Source organism: Macaca nemestrina, chromosome 10 (assembly GCF_043159975.1).
Source record: "Macaca nemestrina isolate mMacNem1 chromosome 10, mMacNem.hap1, whole genome shotgun sequence".
Lineage (NCBI taxonomy): Eukaryota > Metazoa > Chordata > Mammalia > Primates > Cercopithecidae > Macaca > Macaca nemestrina.
This window is the reverse complement of record NC_092134.1, coordinates 70,680,346-70,696,569: the sequence shown is the minus strand read 5'-3', so window position 1 is coordinate 70,696,569 and position 16,224 is coordinate 70,680,346. Positions and strand designations below refer to the sequence as shown.

General features: G+C 38.2%; 3 protein-coding genes across 7 annotated transcripts in view; 1 reads left to right on the top strand and 2 right to left on the bottom strand.

Moving 5' to 3' along the window:
• LOC105474040 (MON2 homolog, regulator of endosome-to-Golgi trafficking) overlaps nucleotides 1-14,929 on the top strand; it is a 143,717-nt gene extending 128,788 nt beyond the window's left edge. For 4 of the 5 annotated variants that reach the window (XM_071071518.1, XM_011728347.3, XM_071071516.1 and 1 more), the window contains one exon: nucleotides 223-5,478. In XM_071071518.1, coding sequence (XP_070927619.1) covers nucleotides 223-386 — 164 coding nt within the window. In that variant the 3' untranslated portion in view covers nucleotides 387-5,478. Of the gene's footprint in view, nucleotides 1-222 lie in introns of all 5 variants that reach the window. The other variant, XM_011728345.3, reaches the window with a different exon arrangement.
• The window catches only part of LOC105474038 (protein phosphatase, Mg2+/Mn2+ dependent 1H), a 366,109-nt gene that overhangs the window by 25,664 nt on the left and 324,221 nt on the right, over nucleotides 1-16,224 (bottom strand). The gene's annotated exons all lie outside the window — the stretch shown is intronic.
• LOC105474370 (putative uncharacterized protein encoded by LINC01465) lies at nucleotides 5,224-11,325 on the bottom strand. The gene has a single exon (XM_024790441.2). It carries the CDS (start codon nucleotides 11,323-11,325, stop codon nucleotides 10,930-10,932), a length of 396 nt encoding a protein of 131 aa, XP_024646209.2. The 3' UTR covers nucleotides 5,224-10,929.

Here is a 16,224-nt window from a genome sequence, read left to right as displayed (position 1 = left end):
TTACTGATGACTGCACACTGAACATATATTTTTTCCTATACCTTATTAAATATAGCAGGAAATCTTTGAAAAATTAAAAAGATAAAAAGATACAAGCTTGTAGAATCTTCGTATTTCAGAATTTTTTCTTTACATTCAGTTTAAAGGATTGTGTTCCTGTTAATTGAATAATGTCTGCTATTTAATTCTACCCTTTTGAGGTTTTATACTTTTGCATTACAGTTGATGGAAATACCTGGGCACAAGTAATCGCCTTATACCCAACTTTAGTAGAATGCATCACCTGCTCTTCTTCTGAAGTCTGTTCTGCACTTAAAGAGGCACTAGTTCCCTTTAAGGATTTCATGCAACCACCAGCATCCAGAGTTCAAAATGGAGAATCTTGACCGGCTACAATATATTTGAAAGAAGGAAGATATTCTAAAAAATGTTTGCTCCTAAGTGAGTCTTCTGTGAGAAGGACATTTCTTACTGCAAATAATTCTTGGCAGCTGTCGTTGGCCTCCTTTAAATTGTACTTACCTAAGTTCAATAATTCATATTACAAGCTTGCACATCAACAAAGGCTCCTGAATGAACAGCAGTGTAAGGCTTTAATAAATTAAACTGATGGGAGGGATAATTAACACTACAATATACATGCTATCATATCTCCAATTGGTGATTTAAAGTGAGCTTATGTACAGTTTGTGGTGTATGTGGTTAATGATGTACTTTTTAAAAAGAAAGAAGAGATATTTCAATTCAGTCAGATTTATTAGGCTGGTGTTTTTGCACCCTTTTTCAAGTACAAAATTGTACTAGAATTTTATGCAAGATGGTACTGTAACATTCCATATTATCTATAACCAGCCTTTGTTAACAAAGGGAACTTACTTGTGTGTATAATAAATGGTACAGTTCTGTATAAAATAGTTGCATTTATTTAAATTTTAAAAGTATTGATAATGTTAAATGCTTAAAGCTCTATTTATTATTAATACAAAATTGTTTGCTTACATTTTTACTTATAATTTGCCTTCTTATGTGGCGGATAAGCTCACCATATGATCATGCAGTTAGCTTCATGCTTATTTTAAATGTATTATTAGTGACCATTAAACATCTGACCAGTAAGGTCATGTGAACACAGCAGCAAATAGTTTATGATTTGCTGATTTTGCAACTTTGAAATATAGGTTCTTAATACATAGATACATATTGTAGCACTATGACTTCATCATACCTCATTTCTTTAAATAGCTATCCAAGCTTTCACTGAAGTCTGTCTGTTTTTTATATTTGCTGTCTGGATTTTAAAGACTTTTCATATTTTATATTTCTACTGATTTTGTTTCCCCTAACAACATTTGTCACTGTCTTTGAATTATGACCCAGGCGAGATGATTTCAGATTTTCTAAAATTTTGCCTGTGAGGTTTTGTTCATATCAGCGCTTCATTTTGTAATGTCTTCTCAAGAAAAATACCTATGTTAACTCACAAGTATAAAATATGTGTGTATTATAAAACAATGAAAAGTGTATTTTTGGAGATAGTCAAACATTTAGAAGTGCAGTGAACTTGCTGTCATGGAGTAAAATGCTAATTATGTTTCACTTTCCTATCCTAGTGAAAAAAAAAGTGCTCTTGAGTACAATACCTTAATTATTTCTTAAAATACTGACTTTGACCTAGCTCACTGTATTTTTTATTTAATGGATTATGGATTATAATATTTTTCTTCTGAGTTAAATTTTCATAATTTATGTGAAGACACAAAGATGTTTAAAACAATGATTATTCATAAGAAATCATAATGGTCTTGGTATTATTTTAGTGTATTGGAAGGTCTTTGATCTTAATAGAATTTATAAATTTCAGCTTCTCCAGAATAATCATAAAACTGCAAAAAGATATTAGAATTGAGTCATGATTGAGATACAGTTTTGAGGCTATTATACTTGTATAATTATTTAATTTGTACTATTATCTGTAATGTGGTAAGGTCTTTATTTGAGGGGATATTTTTTATTTACATGAGTTACTGAATTTCTATTTTATTATTTCACCTAAAATTAAGGTAAAATATGGCATTTCATAAGTTCTGCTTTCAGCATTTTCCTTAAAGTTGTAAAAAATAATCCTTCAAGCTATGTACTTATTTTCTATATTTGGGTATGTTAAATTGAGGATTAGAAAAATCCACATAATCACTGATAAAGCATTGAAACAGAATAACCCAAGGGTAGGGTACCAATTCGGTAACATGTTGAAAATATTGCCATGCATTTATTCAAAGGAAAATGGTCTATACTTGAGAAATAACAGATCAGTTACAATTAAGATAATTAAGTAGTTAAATATGAGTGAAGTATATGCAATATACATTTATATGAACCAAAGCTTGCTTTATCAGGACCATGCCCTACAGTTCAAAACACAAACATAGTGAATGTGTTAATATCATATAAGAAGGTAATGCCAGTCTTAGTGTGAAGCAAGTGGGTGGCCCCCTTGGTAGTATAATTTGACAGGCTTTTCCTCCAGAATATTTCCTGTCACCCTCCAAGAGTCACTACAGTAATTCATTCCCTTGAGTCAAGCATTCCTCTAGGTTGCATTTTCTAAAATATTCTGATTGCTAGTATGGAACACATCGTCTTTGCCTTGTTAATATGAATTGAGTTCTTCAGTGACCAGAAGAACTGGGGTGTGTAAAATTATTAGATGCCAGGAGATTCAAAAAGGAGGCTCTCAAAGATAAGATCATTTTGTGGCACAATTGAGTCTATAACCAGCCCTTTAAACAGTAGTAAAAATGTCCTTTGTGATACTTACTAGAAATACTATGAGGTTTTTTTTTTTTTTTTTCCTTTTGAGACAGAGTCTCGCTTTGTCACCCAGGCTGGAGTCCAGTGGCACGATCTTGGCTCACTGCAACCTCTGCCTCCCGGGTTCAAGCGATCTCCTGCTTCAGATTCCCAAGTAACTGGGATTACAGACATGCCACCATGCCCGGCTAATTTTTTTATATTTTTAGTAGAGATGGGGTTTCGCCATTTTGGCCATGCTAGTCTCGACCTCGGACCTCAGGTGATCTGCCCGCCTTGGCCTCCCAAAGTGCTGATGTTACAGGCATGAGCCACTGCGCCTGGCCAATACCATGAGTTTTAAGCCTCACATCATCACTTGTTGTCACTGCCAGTGCCTGTCTTATTCATATTGCTGGACAGCAGGCATATGCCACCAATCGTATGATTAATAAAGTCTTTTTCTGGCCATTTTGTCCATTATAAAGGAAATAAACTAATTGTAACTTGCAGAGATTACTTCTTAGTTTCCTATGATGCTACCACTGCCAAGGGAAAAAAAAAAATACATCATTTTGTAATGTCTTTAGTATTTCTTTTTTTTTTTTTTTTTTTTTGAGACGGAGTCTCGCTCTGTCGCCCAGGCTGGAGTGCAGTGGCTGGATCTCAGCTCACTGCAAGCTCCACCTCCTGGGTTCACGCCATTCTCCTGCTTTGGCCTCCCGAGTAGCTGGGACTACAGGCGCCCGCCACCTCGCCCGGCTAGTTTTTTGTGTTTTTTTTGGTAGAGACGGGGTTTCACTGCGTTAGTCAGGATGGTCTCGATCTCCTGACCTCGTGATCAGCCCGTCTCGGCCTCCCAAAGTGCTGGGATTACAGGCTTGAGCCACCGCGCCCGGCCAAGCTTTCTTTATAACTAGTGTTAAGGTTTTGTTAATTTTATTGTATACATTTGTAACACTGTTTATTAGGAGCCTTTTAGGTTCCAAAACAAACAAAAGGCATAAAAGTCTGGCTTAGAGAGAACCACTTTTCACTTGCTTTCATTTTTAATTTTATTCACTTAACAGCTAACATCTCTCTTGTTTCTTGCTTTTTCCATATATGGTTATTGATTCAGTTCTTGCTATATTCCTTAAATTTGTATGTATCATCAGAAGAAAGGGATGAACAATTTAGTGTAAATATTCATCTAATTGAATTGTTCAATTCAATTAGATGAATATTTTATTCTGGAAAATAATATTCAGTTAAATTATTTCTACTGCAGGCCAATAACAACTAGATTATTTGTCCTTTCTCAATATAATTTTAAAGAGTATTTTATTGTCACAATTGGGTACCACTAGTCCCAGGTAACCATTGGGCCAAAGGATCAGTTAAGAAACAGTTAACGATGAATTAGCTTAAGTTATGGAGCACTGTTAGAAAACAACTCAAAAGTATATTCTTTATTAATAAGGTGGTCATTATTACATTAGTGTCAATGAAGGGCAGTGTAGTTATTTTATAATGACTAATATTTTCTCCCCAAATACAGAATAATTCAGATGGGCAACCAAGTTTCCAAGAGACTGCTGTAGGTGAAGTCTGTCTAGCCAAGGCAAAACACTTACAGGAGCCCCTAACTGTGCCACCCTTGGAATGGGTTAGTATGCAGGCTCAGAATATTGTGGATTACAGTTTTTCATAGAAAACTACCACAGATGTAGACAAAAATGATCTCTGAAAGCATTGCCAGCAGCTGGGTATGTTCCTTAGATTTCCTCTTAGGTTTGGCATTTTGGCAGATAGCTGATCTTGTATAAAGTATCACATTTTACTATGCTTAGTGTTCCTGGGTTGTGTTTATCTACATTATTAGAGGGAGTTTTTCTTTTAAAAAAATTATCCTTCATGAGAAGAATGGGAGTTCATGCCACATAGTATTTTACCAATTTATATAAAGTGGGGAAAGTCTTTTAATACTTCATGATCACTTGAATTAAAGTTTTTGTATCTCTGGAAAGTAGAATAGTGCTTTCATTTGAATGAAAAGTGTTTATAGAGTCAGAAAGAGAGTTAACGTCTTTGTATCTTGGTTTATATACAGACCCATTTCGGAGGGGGTTAAATGTCTTACAAATCCAGTAATTTCGAATAACAGTGTTGGCTATTTAAAAGAACATGTGGCAAGTTCTATATGAATATTCTTGGTCATCTCGACTAATTCTGAGGCAATGATGAACGGCTCTACCTCTTATTTAACTCTAGGCATGTTGACTTTTCAAAGCAATTTCCTTATTTCTAAACAAAGATGTTGATCAATTAGTTACTAATTCTTTAGAGGAAAAAATGTGTAATTTGAGTGTGGAGTTGATTTTATAATGACAGGGTTATTATTCAAGTTGTTTGATAAATTTATTACTATATCATAAGAGAGATCTTTGACTGTTTTTCTTCCTTTTTCTTGGACATCACTTTCTTCCCTCCCCCTTCTCTCTTTTGTGTTTTTTTCCTTGTTAAATTTTATGTTTACGTTACCATCTTTCTTATACTTTCCCCTGATTTTTCTAATTCCTCTTTCATTCTCTGCCTCTTCTCTTTCAGCTCTTTCTGTAATTGTGCCTATTCCTTGCTCAGAAAAAGTGGAGCTGTTAGTGGTAGAACCACTGCTCATTGCCTTTCTATTAAATGAGATTCTAGAAATACTTTCCACTTTGGCCACTGTTGCGTTTTTGCAAAGGTAAAGTTCCCCTGCCATTTTGAAATAGCTGAACAAGTTAAAGTAATATGTTCCAAAAACTGGAAGTGCCATGAAAAACTAAAAATAAAAAAAAAAAAATTTGTGACTATAACTCCTACTGTCTTTATGAATACACAGGATTCAGCAGCCAAGATGCTCACAAAATGGGATTGCTATAAATATGATGGATTCAGCATCTAAATTTGGAACAATCATATCTTTTTTGTTATGTGGATAGAGAGATTATATATCTTTTCTCAAAGTAAAGTATTTAAAACCTGTTTAAATGAGCATTTTGGCTGGCATGGTGGCCCACACCTGTAATCCCAGCACTTTGGGAAGCCAAGGTGGGAGGATCACTTGAGGCCAGGAGTTTGAGACTAACCTAGACAACATAGCAAGATCCTATCTCTAGTTCAAAAAAAATTTTTTAATTAGGGTTTTGGTTTGTTTTTTATGATTTTGGGAGGTGGGGGAGATCTTTGTTTTTTGAGGCAGATGTTTTAGATTTATCCCATCTTAAGATTTATTGATTTATAATATTGACACTGCCTACTTACAAGAAGGATTTGAGGCAGCATATATTGCCCATGTATTTCAACTATTTTCATTTTTCTCTTGCAAAGCACTATTTGATGGAAGACCTGGAATCTTATAGTTCTCATATCTGAGTCTTTCTGGCATGTATTTGGTGTCTGTGTGCTTGTTTCACCCAGAGGTCAATTGAAACCTTCTTAATTATACTGTGGTATTGATTCTATCCCCTCAAGTATGGAAAAATTATTAAATTTTGAGACCATTTTCGGTTGCTGTGAATGTAGTTACACTAAGTTTTATGTTAAACTAAAATTCAATAAACAGTGCAGCCAGAGAAGAGCTAAACCATGCCATTATTTGGGAAATCATCGCAGTATATTAACAACTGCTTCCTTCTATGAAGTTTTACGAGATGCGAGAAAAATACTCCATACCTTTAATATTGCAATTTTATTTTTATCGAGAAAAATAAAATATTAGGCTTCAGACCCAACTGTGCAAATTTCATTTGCTTTCCATCTCTTACTACTACCTCTGTGTCATAATTTAACACATAACATACAACTCCTGTCTCTTAAGGCAGCTACCATATGGTGTTTATGTCAGACTGGATATATTTATCTAATTTTGTGAAATTCTTTTTTAGTTCCCAACACAATTCTTGAAAGTAATACCACTGTTGTTACTCTTTCTCCTTACAATTTTTATGTTGTTGAGATGTATCAGTTATGTATTATAATCATGAAAATGTATTGGCCTCAAACCCAAATTTTCTTTGTAGTCTAGGATAGATTTTTCATGAAAGCTATATAGTTATAACTGTGATTGTATAGATCCTTTATTTGCTTTACAGTTACCATTAAGCATGATTCCAGGTTTTTAATTATGTTCTAGCAATACTAGTATTTCTTTATAACTTGAAATCATAACCACTTTGATAATTTACCTTTGGATCTGACCAGTGATTCATTTTTTTCTTGAATATACTTTGTGTTTGCTTTCTCATCCCCATTAAGTCTGAAACATTATTGATAACCCACATCACTTACTCTGTTTAAAGACTTTACCAGTAGTGAGTCACATGTTTAGGATGATCAGTTTGGAAAAAAAAATTATAGAATAAAGGGGAAATGTTCTTGAGAGCTTTATTAAAACCATTAATATATAAAATGAAAAAATAAAACAATAAACAGAAGACACAAAGTGTCTCTCAATACTTTAGAAAGAAAGACTTGGAACCTTAAGTAAAAATGCTAGGTCAAGTAAAAATGTAATCCTGATGTAGATTAGATTCTCTTAATCTTATGAGCATTTTTTTTTAATTTGGTGAAGCTGTTTTGAAACTACCTGTCCGTATCAATGCCAGACTATCTCTCTACCTCTCAAAGAAAATAATTTGCTTTAAAATTCCTTTTTTTGTTATGTAATGAAACTATAGAACAAGAATTTGTACGTTACTCAGTGTGTACTGCAGTCAGATATAGTTAAAATAATTTTTCTAATTGCTAATTTTAACCACCATTTCTGGAGTACCTAGTATGTGCAGGCCAAGGTTTTACCTATATTATTCCCTTTAATCCTCAAAGTAGCCTTGCAAAGAAGTTATTTTCATTTTACAGAAGAGTCAAGGATCAGGGGGTTGAAGTGATCAGGGGGACTAGAGTCACATACCTAAAGTCCAGGTGGATCACTATGTCTTGCTTTTTCAAAAGCAGTTCTTTCTACTACAGTACAATAGTTTAATGTTTTACAGTCCATTAAAATCCAAGACTTATAAAATAAACTAAAAATACTCTTGAGGCAATTACTATTTCTATGAGAGCTATTGGGACAAATATACTTGAACATAACAAAGAACTTCAAATACTGTGAAAAAAAGATTTGTCTTAACGATGACCTTGAAAATTGCATTGAGTTTTTATTATTGGTCCAGGTTTAAAACATTTTATCTGTTTAAAACATATGTTGTGTGTTTTAAGAAGTTATGTTATAATAACAGCATTGTGGTTAAGAGCCCAGAGTCTGGGGCCAGACTTCTTAGATGCAAATCCCAACTCTGTTATTTACTAAATGCGTGACCTTGGGCAAGTTAATTAACCTGTTTTGGTGTCCTCCTCTGTGAAATGGAGTTAACAGTGGTTATTTAACAGAATTTAAAATGGAGTGTGTTCTAAAGTGCTGTGCCTGGAGCATTATCACCACTAAGTAGTTAGGGAAGTAAAATACATTTGGCACACATCATTCAAGAATGGCCAGAAAATCCACGTCTTCCCACAATAGGGACCAATTTTTTGCCTTTCACCGGACAACCACTGAACGTTAAGACTCTGCTGTGTGCTAGTAACTGTCCTTGCTGTATGTGACAGAAGCTATTTGGAGCACTCTCAAGTGCTTACTATAGCTAGTCAAGGAAACTGCATATATAAAATAATACTGGATACAAGACTATACAATTAAATACTGGTGTATCGCTAACAACGTTTTAGACCCTATTTTGTGTTAGGCATTGAGTTAGTCTCTGCCCTCATGGAGTTTACAGTTTTATAGGGAATACAGACCTTTTAACAAGTATGTCAAGTACAGTAAAAGACAAGTACAGATTAAAATGAGATCATAAAATAGCCTAGTCTTCTGTGGTTCAGGTTAATATTGCTGTTAGTAGTCAGAAGGAAGTTTTTTTAAAGAAATGAAAAAGCTCAGTGGTTAACGTAGAACTCAAATGAGTCTTGATGGCTACCTAGATTTTGGATGAGTCCAAAGGCTATATGCGGGGATTTCAGGCAAAGATACTGTGAGCAAGGTATATCTGTGAAATAAAAAACAGTACATTTTGGTGTATTGTGTGAAACAAGGTTGGCTGTGAAGGATTGCATCCCTTCATAAAATTCCTTGAAAGCCAAGGAGAGTAGTTTAGATTTGAGATGGCAGGGGTCTGGAGTGATTTAAGAATAAATTATGAAACCAAGGAAGATAAACTTGCAATCATAAGCACGATAGGATATATACAGTATGGAAAGCTAAGGTAGGAAGCTGTTGCAATTTTCTTGCTACGAGGTGATGATAAAGGATTGATTCACTAATGGTGGTCATATTGAGAAAGGATACTTAAGATTCCTGATATTATGGGGGGTGGGAGAAAAAGTTGATGGTAACAGTACATTATATGTGGATGATAAGTATATTGGTGTTAGCACTGTTAAAAACAGATTATGGAAAGGAATCTAAGTGATAAAGTAGCGTAATGACTAAATTTAGTTGGAAACTACTGCTGTAACAAATCTGTATACCATAGACCAAACAGCTGTTTAATGGCCGTTTAAAAATCTGTGCCATTATGGCAAAGGACATTTGCTCTGGTGCAGAATAATCTGATCCACTGTGCAGTGAATGAGCAGTGAGGGTTGATCCCCATGGCAGTCCAATCTTTGCTTATCAAGGAAGGATGGTGTGAAGTTTCTACAGACTTTCTGGTAAGTGATTGATAGGTGAGTTTATGCTTTGAGTTTATGATTTGATTGAGTTTATGCTTAGTGATTGATAGATGAGTTTATGCTTTGTCAAGTAAAGCATTTAATTGCAAATGTATTATGTTTACACAAATATTCTTAATTGGAAAGTTTCTGAATATGCACGTAAAAATGTTATGAAATATGTCAGGCAGGCTGATTTTTAACTTGAAAACTTGTACTTTAAGAAACTGTTTGGGTCCCATCGCCTATACCATGTAGAATAGAAACAAAAAGCCAGTTATTTAATTTTTAATTTGCAATTAAACCTCTTGGCCAGGAGGATCTGTTGTCCAACATTACATCGTAATAGCTTAAGAAAAAAAATCTTATTTTGCCAGAAAGGGAATTATACAAGGATATGAAGGATCAAAGTCTGGGCAAAGACAATTCTAAGTTGTAGCTAAACATGCTTTTCATTTCCCTCCATTCCTTACTTTTGTCATGAGTATGGATTTTCAGGGGTAAGGCTGATAGGGCTGCCAGATCAGTCATTAAAAATTGAGAATGCACAGTTAAACTGGAATATCAGATAAACAATTTTAAAAATATATGTAACACACATATGCCAAAACACTGGTTATCTGAAATTCCAATTCAACTGGGCGTCCTGTATTTTATCTGACAAGCCCTAACTTTTTCTTTAAAATAATTTGTTAACTTCCTACAAAAAAATCTCTAAATGGGAGGAAAAAAAAAAATCCCGTAAGTTGTCTGGGCCAAAAGTAGAAGTGGCTCCATGGCAGTCAGCCTTCTCCCTAACTTGGTTTAAAAAGAAAAAGCCAAAACCACGAGTCCCAGAAGCTTGCGTTTAAAGCGAGCTGTGCCGCAGCCTTCCCGCCTGTTTTCTGCGGAATGTAGCTCAGCAGCCACCCCCCGTGGGTGGGGCTCGTATGATTGTGTCCTTGCTGGATGGGAAAGGAGGTGCCGGAAACTTCAAACCACGGCCAGGGTACAACGTGTCCGCTTAGGCGGCGGTATGCGCCGCCATCTTCTTTGCAGGCAAAGGCCGAAAAAAGTTTGGGACTCCACTTTTCCCCACTGAGCCGACGGAGGGCATCGCCCGTTGCCTCAGCACTCCGGTGACGTGGGATCGGGGTCCCCTCTTTCGGGGCTGATTTCTGGTGGCACGTCGAAGCTTGCCAAGGCGGGGAAAAGGGACGCCGCCTCTGTCCCGGATGTAAGATGGCGGCGCGGGGGGCCGCCTGGTGGGGCGGTCACGTGGTGAGGAGTAGCGCGCGAGCCTCCTTAAGTGATCTCTAAGGTTCGTCCGGACGCACAGGAGCAGCGGAGCGCGAGACGGGTCTCGTGTCCGCACGCGTCGAGTCGTCGCCGTCGCCACCCGGGCCATCGCCTGGCCCGGTTTCACTGTTAAGGGGTTTTCGTTTGTTCCGTTTTCGCCTCCTGCAGAACTGAACGGGATTTCCCCGCAGGGTGCTGGGGAACGGGTGGCCTGGGGACTTCCCGGCTATGCCTTGGTTGCTGTTTGGCGGAGCCGGCGGCCGCCTCTGCAGGATGCGCCCCGGCGATTGTCGGCGCCGAGAGCGGGCCGACGGCGGGTGCGGCAGCGCGGCGCGGGTGGGGGCCCGGGTGCCGGGCTCGGCCACAGCCCAGCCCCCACCGGGGGCTCGGAGCAGGGAGGGGCGCGAACGGCGCAGCTCGGGACGTGGCGGCAGCTCCTAGCGGGCGAAGCGCGGGAGCGCTGCTCGCTGCCTCTCGGGGGCCGTCCAGAACCAGTTGGTGTCTGACTGCGCTTTTGCCGCCCATTTCCTTTTTCCGAGCGGTGAGGCAACGCGCTCCCCTCGGGCAGTGGAGGGAGCGGCTTTCCTCGCAGGACACCGGCGCCTTCCTTCCGAGCGGTGGCTGACGTAGAGAACGCCGGCTGTAACACCCAGGCGCCGGCGCCGCCTCTGATCCCCGTAACTCTCGGGGCGCGCCGGGAGCAGCCGAGGCGCTGGGTGCTGGGCGGGGTCTTCGGGCGCGGCGCGGCGGGGAAGGGAAAGGAAAAGAAGGGACGGCGGGCCGACGTCGGCGGCGAGGAAGGACGGAGAAGCGCCGGAGCCGCTTTGCTGCCCTCCGCGTGGTCCCGTGCCTCCCCTACACCATGGCCCTGGCTGAGGTAGTAGTTTGTGCTGTTGGTCGGGTTGTGACATTGCCCGCTGTGGAGATAACTGCGCAAGCTACTGCCTTGCTAGTGCTGGTGATGCTCAGCGCCGCGGAGGACAATGGCTGGGAATCCCCTTTGTTTTCCGGGGCGCTGCCTGGGGACAGCCCGCGAAGCCTCGGCGCCCGGCCGGCGCAGCCAGCACGGAAACCGTTAGTTTCACATTTTCCTGGAAGAAGGAATTGAGGGGAGTGGGGTGGACCGCGATCTTTTTTAAAGGTGGGGGAAGAGCTAAGTCATTGGATTCCTTCTCTTGAAGGAAGGAGTGGAATTGTGTAAAATAACTTTTTCACCCTAAAGAATTCTAACGCTTCTTTCAGCAGTTAAATGCCAGATTTAGTGTGTACCTGTTTTACTTCATTCTTTAGCTGTAGGTTGGAGTGGAATGAGCGATCTGCAGAACTGGCTTTGTAGGGGCAGAAGTAGACCTGATAATTAAAGTTTATGCCTTAACATTTTAGATCTGGTTTCTGATATGCTCTCTTAGTAAATCTGAGCTTGTCTTCAAAAATGTGAACCCAAAGCAATTTAAAGTTTCTCTTTAAACTTTGCAACTCCGTGAATGAGAAGATTGAATTTATTTGTAGGTAATTGCACTATTCTGATTTATTAATGTATGAGGCAAACAAATAAATTCTATGTACAGTGTGCTGTGAATGGTTTTGTTTTTTGTTGTTTTTTTTTTCTTTTTAGTTTAACCTTGGGGCTCAGATTCTGCTGTGGTGGTGGGTTAGCTTTTTGGTTTTTATGACCTTTGATTCCAATGTTATGTGGTACTTACATCTTTGAGGTTTTGTATAGGAGAAGAGGACTAGGAATTGAAAGTGTGGTTTCTAGATTTGAGTTTAAAATCTACTAACACTCATTTTGATTCCTGAGTGGCCACTACTCCTAATAGCAAAATATCTTTGCATAGAGTAAAAAGGTAGTTTGGATAACTAATGAAAATACTCAGTGTTCTAATATCCTGAAGTCTGCGTGGAAAACCAGATACTTGTATTTTTGCATTTTATTTTCACTGAGGGAAATAAGTGGTCAGGTTTAGTACTTTTCTTTGAAAATTGATGTGTATTTGTACAGAATAGGTAGTTTTGAATATAATGTAATCACAATTTTGTATGGTTTTCTGATGCTCTGTTAAAAAAAAAAAGGCAGTTCTTTAAACCAACCAAACCCTTCAGCAGGAGTTCGATGCTTTTATCATTCAAAAGTGATCTGATATACGTACCTTAATTGGGTTTGGTTTAGCCTTGAGAATAACCTTACTTAATCTGATCTCATCAGGATGGAGCGGCCTCATTGTGGAAAGGGCGGTGAAGAACCTTATCTTGAATCTTAAGATGCAGAAAATACTTGAATGTTGGCTAAGTATGCTTTTCTTGATAGCAAAGCAGAGGAAATTCAAAGCTTTATTAAGTGCTTGTTTTCTTAAATAATGAAAACCTCTGGGGTGTTATGTCAGATCTTGGTTTATGGAGAAACTAATCATAACATGTTAATTGCATTATGATTTTATTTTCCGAAACACTTCATTCAACCAACCAAGGTAATCATCCAACCCACTACATTCTAACATTTTTATGGAGAATCAACAGTTGTTAATCTGCATCCCAAAGTATAACAAATTCTGCTGATAATTTAAACTTTCAGTGGATAAGCACACCAGAAATGCTCAATGTTCTTTATATCTTGTACTTTTAAATTTTATCCACAACTACATATTGCCCAAATAGTAGTAACATTTTTGAGTTACTGGATGTAAAGGTACTTTGAGAGGTTAACTGTTTCCCAAGTTGCAAGAGAAAATACTGCCACCAGCCGACTTGTTTTAGTCCCATAGCTATATTTCTGCTCTAATCTCCAATTTTAAAAATGAATCTGCTAATTACATTTGTCTACACACCAACTGAAAATTACCAACTGAACATTTTCCTTGTTGACAGTTTCCTACAAGATGAATTTGCCTTATCAAAAATACAGCTTTCTGAACTTAGTATTATTGACATTTACTTGGTGCAATTAACTTTATTGTTAAAGGTCTACTGTCAAGCATTTAAGTAATTTGTAGTTGCAAAAAGCCACTGATGGAAAGTAATAAGGCCGTATTTTGAGTGCCCTTCTCAATAAGTACATACTAAACCAAAGGAAAGCTGGATTATGGTAATAACATTTTAATAAATGCCATCCTCAATTGGAAATGGAGATGATGTTATGGTATATAGGACACACCATATGGAGAAGATTCTTGGAGAACACAGTTTTGCTTCATACTTCAAAATCCTGATTGCTAATCTAACATAGAAAAGATTTGTTTACAAGCTATTTTAAAATAACCTTTTGGCAGGTAGGCAAGGGTGCACTCAAGAGATTGTGTCTTGTGGAGTGGTCCCCAAAGAATTCCTGCCAGAGGCACCTGACAGCACAGATTAGCTCTTCAGTGTATAAGCACAAAGCACCCAAAAGGCAGAGATTTCTTCCTAGCTACATGTACTCTCCCCCTATTGTTTATTACACTCCACGCCCTCCATGGTAAAGAAAGCTGACAAAGGAGGTACTTTTAATTTCCTTTCCCATTGAATAATCACCTCTGTAATTTCTACAGCAAAAGGTAAATAGGACAATCATCTTCAAAAATGAATTAGGCCAGACTGGTAATACCCAAAAGGAGAATTAATGACCATTGTCATAAACTCTGAAAAGCTGTTGGTGCTACTGATAGCTAGATAATTAAGCAAAAATTTGAAAATTATTTCTAAGATTGCATAATGAAATTCACTAAGTGTTTTTGTTAGGTTGTCCCTGTTGGGCACCATGGGGAAAGCAAAATAATTGTATAGTTAGGTCATTGCCCCAAAGGAAAACACAGGAAAGATGTTACATGAAGTGTTTAAGAATCAAAATGTAATTAGCTGAGTGTGGTGGTGCGTGCCTGTGGTCCCCACTGAGGTGGGAGGATCTCACGAGCCCAGGACTTTGAGGCTGCAGTGAGCCATGATTGCACCACTGCAGCCTGCACAACAGAGTGAGACTCTGTCCAAAAAAAAAAAAAATGTGAGCTCAGTGCAGTGGTGTGCACCTGTAGTCCCAGGTACTCTGGAGGCTGAGGCAGGAGGGTCATTGGAGCCCAGTAGTTTGAGACCTGCCTGGACAAAATAGTTGAGATTCTGTCTCAAGAAATTAAATAAATAATCAAAATGTGGGCAGGTGCCGGGCACGGTGGCTCAAGCCTGTAATCCCAGCACTTTGGGAGGCCGAGACGGGCGGATCACGAGGTCAGGAGATCGAGACCATCCTGGCTAACACGGTGAAACCCCGTCTCTACTAAAAAATACAAAAAACTAGCCGGGCGAGGTGGCGGGCGCCTGTAGTCCCAACTACTCGGGAGGCTGAGGCAGGAGAATGGCGTGAACCCGGGAGGCGGAGCTTACAGTGAGCTGAGATCCGGCCACTGCACTCCAGCCTGGGCGGCAGAGCGAGACTCCGTCTCAAAAAAAAAAAAAAAAAAAATGTGGGCAGGTGAGAAAAACATTAGTGACGTACTTCACTTTTGAGACCTGGCAGAAAAGTGATTGAACGAGCTAAAGGAAGAGAAGTATGGAGCACTCCAAATAGTATAGTGTAGAAATTTAGGGAGTTCTTTTGGTTATGTCTGTTGCCTGAGATCTTGGAGATGACAATCATAGTGATAACGATATTCTAGGTGATTTACAGTTTAATTTCGTATTATCTGCTACAAATATGCTGGGAGTGTCATCAGAATTAAGAGAAATAGTTCTACGTGGAATTTGTTTTCTTATCTCAAGTTGAAAAAATTTTTTTTTGGTTACATTTATTTTACAGTTACCTTTCTTTAAAAGTGCTGTTTTGTTCAGATGTAATGGAATTGTGCCTACACAGGATTTTTGGCCACTAAATTTGTGAATAGGGTCCTTTTAAGGCATACCATTGACACTTGATAGTATAACTGTAGTCTTTTAGTTGTATCAAATACAAACAAACCTAAAATACAAATCTTGTGTTGTTTTTAAGGATAAGTTCCCAGTTCTTTCCTCTTATTCAGTATCAGACACTTGTGGAAAATATATTATTTTCTTCGAATCAGTTTACAAATTCCGTTAGTTCCATTATAATATAATTGAGAGTATTTTATCATGGAAGTCAGGAGTTCGCAGAAAGCCAAACAGTATGATATGTCACAGAAAATTCAAGTAAATTAAGGACTAAAAACTACACAGACATTGACAGTTTAGATCATATATGTAGTTGTAATGTGTTTTCTGTTACACATGAAAAATCCCTTAACTGCTCTTTGGTTGAGTAATAAACAATTATGGGTGTTTTACCTCACTTTGAACGTAACTACCCACAAGATTCAGAGATTGCTGTTTTAGTATTCTGCACATAGTATATTTTAGAGTCCTTGTTAAACAGAAGTATTATGTAGATACAGGACATGGGCTAGTTTTAGTCATAATAGTAACACCGAGTTAATGTTACCATAA

What these genes read in the sequence shown, in the direction of transcription:
- LOC105474370 (XM_024790441.2), bottom strand. Translation starts at nt 11,325, where the DNA reads ATGGGCGGCAAAAGCGCAGTCAGACACCAACTGGTTCTGGACGGCCCC.